This window comes from Nannospalax galili, unplaced genomic scaffold (genome assembly GCF_000622305.1).
Source record: "Nannospalax galili isolate Female #2095 unplaced genomic scaffold, S.galili_v1.0 scaffold461, whole genome shotgun sequence".
Classification (NCBI taxonomy): domain Eukaryota; kingdom Metazoa; phylum Chordata; class Mammalia; order Rodentia; family Spalacidae; genus Nannospalax; species Nannospalax galili.
The window spans coordinates 11,146,390-11,152,686 of record NW_008349975.1 but is presented as its reverse complement, the minus strand read 5'-3'; the positions used below and the strand labels follow the sequence as shown (position 1 = coordinate 11,152,686).

At 45.6% G+C, this 6,297-nt stretch overlaps 1 protein-coding gene across 4 annotated transcripts in view; it reads right to left on the bottom strand.

The window, feature by feature from the left end:
* Positions 1-526: 526 nt before the first annotated feature.
* Tenm3 (teneurin transmembrane protein 3) overlaps positions 527-6,297 on the bottom strand; it is a 654,883-nt gene continuing 649,112 nt past the window's right edge. For all 4 annotated transcript variants that reach the window (XM_029570439.1, XM_029570440.1, XM_029570441.1 and 1 more), the window contains 2 exons: positions 4,524-4,654; positions 527-2,053 (listed from right to left, as the gene is read on the bottom strand). In XM_029570439.1, coding sequence (XP_029426299.1) covers positions 1,298-2,053; positions 4,524-4,654 — 887 coding nt within the window. In that variant the 3' untranslated portion in view covers positions 527-1,297. The remainder of the gene's footprint in view (positions 2,054-4,523; positions 4,655-6,297) is intronic.

The following is a 6,297-nucleotide window of genomic DNA, read 5'->3' as shown; positions in this document are numbered from 1 at the left end:
ACAAATGTTACCCGAGCATGAGATGTGGTCGCTTTCCTTCAGGAAGTGGAGCATGGAGGGACAGTAAAACAACAGTAAGATCTCTGTGGTCAAGTAAATCGACTTGCCATTGACTCTTAGGGTGTTGAGAGGGTCAGAGAACCCTTTCTCCCCACGAGGTGTATTTTGTTTGCTTTTCCCCCATTTCTTCCATCACATCCCAACAGCCTTGGATATCTACTGTGCCTCTTGGTTGATAATGGTTGAGGACACTGGCTTGACAAAAAGAGGAGGAAGAGAAAGGAGCTGTTCTCTGATGGGCCACCATTTAGGATTGCACTGTCCTATCCATCTAAGTGATAGAAAGGTGCACATTTTCAACCTAATACAAAAATATGAACACTTCTGGACATTATAGGCGTAAGTTGTTATATCTCTACAATATAATATGTTATACTGTACAGTTATAACAGATAACAAAAGGTGCAATCCTGTTTAAAAAAATCACACAGTTCACGTTTTTATCATTTTATTTTTAAGTATAAACTTTTTAAACACTTTACATAAATTAACTCCTCTGAGACTAATATTTGATGTACAGTAAATTGTAATTCATATAAAAATCCATAAACAACTTGTCTCACATAATTTACAAAAAAATCAGGGTTTCCCTTTGCTTATCAGTGACAAGGATTCTATTTGCCAGTTTTTCCCCCCCCAGGGCAAACCACGTTAGTATCGTAAAATCCATGATTAGATCCCCGCGGAGGCAGAAGTGACTTGTGCCAATGTCCTTTAAGAAAGTAGCACAGGGAAGCGGCTGGGTTGACTATAAACAGTAACTTTGCCCCACATTTTAAAAGGAACAGAGATATATCACATCCTAAGCAGAAAGTACTTCCTGTAAAGTAAGCAAAGGTCGACAATTCATGAATAACTGGAAACACTGTACGCATCTTTCCTTTGAAAACCTTTGATAGACACAGCGCCTCAAAGGTACAGAGGGCCCACAGCGAACTCTTTGGGCCTTCTGAATGATTTTTTTCCTTACATACTTGCAATCCAACAAGTGCAGCGATATGCGTATGTAAACATATTCTTTAAAGCCGATCACCTTTAAGGTCATTCAGAAAACATTGTCTTTGTTTCTGTTTTGCGTGTGTGGGGGCCGTGTGAAGAGCAGCGTCTTTCTCCCGGAAGGAAGGCTCTTCAGAGAGTCAGAGGATTGTGCTGCAGAGGGCTCTGCGCAGGGGGCGGGAGGCTGGCGAGGCAGCTCGCAGTCTGGGGACCCGATGGCGGCTGCGGGGCGGCCCGGGGGTTACCTCTTGCCGATCTCGCTTTGTCGCAGGAACTGGATGTTGTTGGCGCTGTCGGCCAGCTCGGGGTACTGCTCCACCGAAAGTACGTAGTACCCGTCGTAGCCCTGCACCTTGCCGGCGCTCAGCAGCTGCCGCTTCTCTCCCTCAGTCCAGAGGCGCGCGCCCTCCTCGCCGTCGCGCACGCGCTGCTGTTCCCGCGCCCAGGCCCTGGCGAGCGCGCGCTGCCGCGCCTGTTCCAGGATGCGCGCCTTCTCCTCGTCCAGGGTCATGCCGTAGCGCACGTGCAGCGCCAGCGCCCCGAACTGCATCTCCACGTCGGCGAACCTGCGAGTCCTGCCGTTCACCACGGTGGTGGACTGCGACACGGTGACGTTGATGCCGTTCTCCAGCGCCTTGCGGCCGCTCGTCAGCCGCAGCGTGCCCAGGTCGCTCTCAGGCGTGGTGGTCTTGATGAAATAATGCGTGTCCTTGCCCTCGATGGTGAAGTGCAGGTTCTCCAGGTAGAAGGCGTTGTTGAGCACCGCCGCCACCTTGATGCAGTCTTCGTTGGCGATGTTGAGCACGTTGGTCTGCACGCGGCCCTGGCTCACCGCCAGCATGACGCCCTTGCCGATCAGAGACTTGACCGTGGCAAACCACAGCCACGACTGCTCGCCGCCTGCCTTGCGTCGGCTCACCTGCACCTCGGCCATCTTCCCCAGGGACAGGAAGGCCTTGGCCTGCCTTGCCACTTGCTGCTGAACTCCAAAAATGGGCTGAAAAACGAAACACAAGGGGGGGGTGTGTGTTGAAATAACCTCTGTGTGCAGATTCCGGTTGCTGGGGGGCATCTGGCTGGTGGCGTTCCCACTCCTGACCAACAAAAGAGGGCCCCCTGCACTGTAATTCCTGCATTTGGGAAGGAGAGGGAGGATCGGGAGCTTAGGGCCATCCTTGGCTACACAGTTCAAGGCTGGCTTCGGCTGTGAGAGACCCTATCTCAGAAAACCCAAACCCAAATAAGCAAACAAAACACACACACACACAACCCCCCCCAACCAAAATGCAACCAACGAGCTAACAAAAGATGGATCTGAGTGGAGTGCAGAAGGCTACTGAAGCCTCCTTGGTTCTCGATCAGAAGGTCTACACAATCTGCTCTTGAAGAAGGCCTATCCAGGCCTGGGAAGAATGACTTTCCCTCCCCTAGAGGTGATCCAAGTAGCTTTGAAATGTTCAAACAGGGAGCTTATGGGCTGGTGAGAAGGCTCAGTGGTAAAGGTGGCTGTTGCCAAGTCGGACAGCTTGTTCGGTTTCCAAGGTGGGCAAATTATTCATGACTTTAGCTTTCCTCTTACAGTTTCTAGATGCTTTTTCTCAAACTACTCCATGTGGGAAACCTATGAAGCCCACAACAGCAGCTCTCTCTAGTGATGCTGAGGACAAAGAGCAGACAGGGAAGGATGGGACCGTCTGGGGATGCTCCGTGGGCTGTGGGTCACCAGGCTCCACTTCAGACTCTTTGAAGTGCTTGTGCTTTAATGAAAGTCTGCCTCCTTTCCTTCTAAACACAGCATTCAGCCAAACGTCAGCAACGTAATTGGAGGGCTTCAATGTAGAGGGGATGAGTGGACTGTGGGGCTGAGGACATGAGTACTTAACTTTTGGAAAACATTTTATGCAGGTTTAGGGACTGTGAACCGTTTCCACTGGCAAATGCTTTAATCTGGGCATCTTACGCCTGCCATTTCTTATACCAGCAGATGTGTGTCTAGCCAAATGGAAACATCTGTTTCATTTGCAGCACTGAAAGAAACATTCCCCACGCCCACTGGGGGTGGGGCTGCCCAATGTCTTTGCTGTGATTCCCTAAGCTGTCTTTACTTCCCACTTTTCCTGAACCAGATTGAAAGACTGCCTAATACAAAAGTTGGCAAGTTTGTTTGTATGGTCAGACCAGAGTGTTTTCAGACATGCTGGAAAGTCATGCTCAGTTAGGACACGTGTGTTCAAATGCATTAGGAGACCAGTAAGTCTTCATATGGCATTATCAGTGCAGACACAGATGTTAAAATAGGGTCTGGATAGGTGGCTCAGCAGTCAAGAACTTGTACTGCTTTTGAAGCGATCCTAAGTTTGGCTCCCAGCACCCACTTGGTTGGGAGGGGCAGCTCACAACTGCCTGTAAGTCTAGTTCTAGGGGATCTGACACCCTCTTCTGGACTCTGAGGGCATCTACACTCACAAAAGCACATAACTTCCCGCATATACACATAATTAAAAAAAAAATCTTTTAAAAAGAAAAATGTTAAAATGTCTCCCAGACCCCGGAGATAGAATTTTTGCTTCTTAAACATATTTTTTTGCTTCTTAAAGTGCCACCTGGAGCAAACTTTCTATGTTAAGAATGAAACATGTTAACAGAAAAACATATCTCCCAGTACTGTACATGACATGAGTGTATTTGTGTGTCTTAATCGTGATTGCTTTCTTGTATTCATTAAAATGGTAGGAAATTGCTCAAGGGGGGGATTTACTTTTCTAAGGAACTGTGCACTTTCCTTATCATTAAGAAGTAACCCAATTTCTTGATCTCTAATTATTCTTGCTTTAAGCAAGAAATCCTGGTGTTCTGTTGTGCATTCTTTTCTGATCTCTGAGTGATGGGAATTTAAAGAGCCACTTTCTGACACAGCAGTTTTGACTTTGCAATTTTCCATTCTATTAGTTTGTTTCGCACAACAGGGTCAGGCCTTCTGATCTGCTATTTTTTCAGGAAAATTCTATGAACACCTGGTTGTAGATGGAGCCTTACTGGAGGATCTTTTATTTTTCTATTTTTCTGAAAACACTGTTTGTGGGTTGCTAATTTGAAATCTGAATCCCGGTTCTTCTGTTTATTGAATCTCTGCCTTCAGCACCCTGGTGCCATAAATGTGCTTTCATGGGGTTCTCTGTAGAAGCCCTACACTAAAATGCAAGCTTCTGCATTTTATTACCTCTTGAGAATGTATTTCAGTGTTTTTATTAGCATCACTAGAAACAGATTTAAGCCTGTTTAACAGGCCCCCAGCATGCTGAACAGAAGTGTAGTGGAAGTGTCAGTTTTCCTTACCCAAAAGTGTAAAAAAAATAAAGAAAAACTCTTTGGTACAGTTTTTACAAGGGAAGCTTGATTAACTGTGGGTAAACAGGACAAACCCCACCATTCATCGCCTTTCCATGGTTTTGCTTTCTGTTTCTTACCGGCACGTCATCCCACTGCTGACTCTTCACAAGTTCATAAGAAGGTTCTGTTAAATCAAATTTGGGAACAGGGAATCCAGGAATAGCATTGTGCAGATGGAATCCAAATGTCACCAGCCAGCTGTTAACATCTAGGACATTGTTCAGAATCAAAGGTGTTAGAGTTTATTGGGTGCTTTCATAAGTTTACATCTTTCCCTTTAAAAACATCCTAGTTTCACAAAGAGTCATCTGAAAAGGAGCATGTGTTTGCCTTCTTCCTACCATTTTAAACACATTCTCCAGTTTCAGACATGCAGACAGTAATCGCAATCGCAGAGGTAAGGCAAATGCTGCAGATAATGGAGAGCAATAGATACTCACTTAGACTAGATAAACTGTCAGAAGTGCAAAATTGCACCCTGTGCCAGTGATAGTGAGGAAAATGGCAGTCACAATGCACAGCAGCACGAGAATTCAAGGCACAGATGCAGAAAACAGATGAAATTTGTTTTGTAGTTAGTAAAGGCTGGTCTTAAATAGAAGTTGTGTGATTAGGCTTCAGAAGTAATTGCCCAAGGATATTTGGACTTCCACAACTTATTTTCTATTAATAAAAACCCCTAGATTGAGAGTACTAAAACGAACAGTTGATTCTTAATCAAAATGAATACCAAACGCTGGCAACCCTGGCCAAGGGCACCGATGTTCTGATTACCATCAGTTACGACTTCAAAGGTTCGCTGTGCACAGGTGGAGACAAACTTTTTGGGGAAAGAACCTGGAAACCTTTAAAATGATATTTTCAAATTTTGCCATGTGACTCCAAAAGCCATTATGTGCAGAATAAGGCTTTTATTTTCTTCTGGAGGTCGTGATGTACAGAGCCACTCAGCGGGCCTGCAGTTTTAGGAGTGCAGTTGGGTGTAGATTATTTTATACATTAAGCATATTGCTGGGAAATTTGAAATTGCATTTCACCTAATATATTTTATGCTGTTCCATCCCTCTTTTGATGGTTTTCAGAAAGTGCTGTAACGGCATTCCCTGCGGTCCACGTTGCTAGGAGAGGGTGAATTCAGGAGCTGTGGGCTTTCCAGCCTTTCAGTGAGCCTCTGTCAACACCTCTCAGATAACCAGTGGTAAACTAACTACTTGTCAGAATGATGGAGAGCTGCTTGCTTCCTGTTTCCTTCTCTGGGGCACAAACACTCACCTCACTGCTAGGCTGGCAGGTCCTTTGTCCAGCTATCACACGTCCACAAAATTGGTGGTATTCTCTCTTTTAAATGGGGTGACCGTGGTGGTGGGAAAAAATAAATCTCCACATGATTCAGAGAGGATGGAGAGCGCTACTTTTTTGGTAAGAGTGTATGTGAGATTACAGGGGGCCTTATGTTTGGGGGAAATTCTGTCTTTCTAAATGTTGATGTGTTGAAAGCAAGGTTTCTCTTCTATTGAACAATGTGTGCTTACATGAAAATGCGAGTTTAAGGACTGAAAAGTACTGCCAAGATAATGGGCTTTGAAATGGAGTATGTGCCCGCTGAGAATACTACAGCTATGCTGAATCAGGATGCTCTAAGAAGGGACTTCAGCTGGTCACGTGGAAAGGCTTTCAGTCATTTGGAAAGGGGAGGGGCAGATGTAAAATGAACAGGGAGCAGCATTTTGAGAACTGTCCTAAGAACTGAATATCTGAGGCTCACAATGCTTCAGATATTGAACTAGAAAAGAGGCAAGGGCATCAGACACAAGCTAAACAAAGCAGACCCCCCCCCCCAAAAAAAAAAAA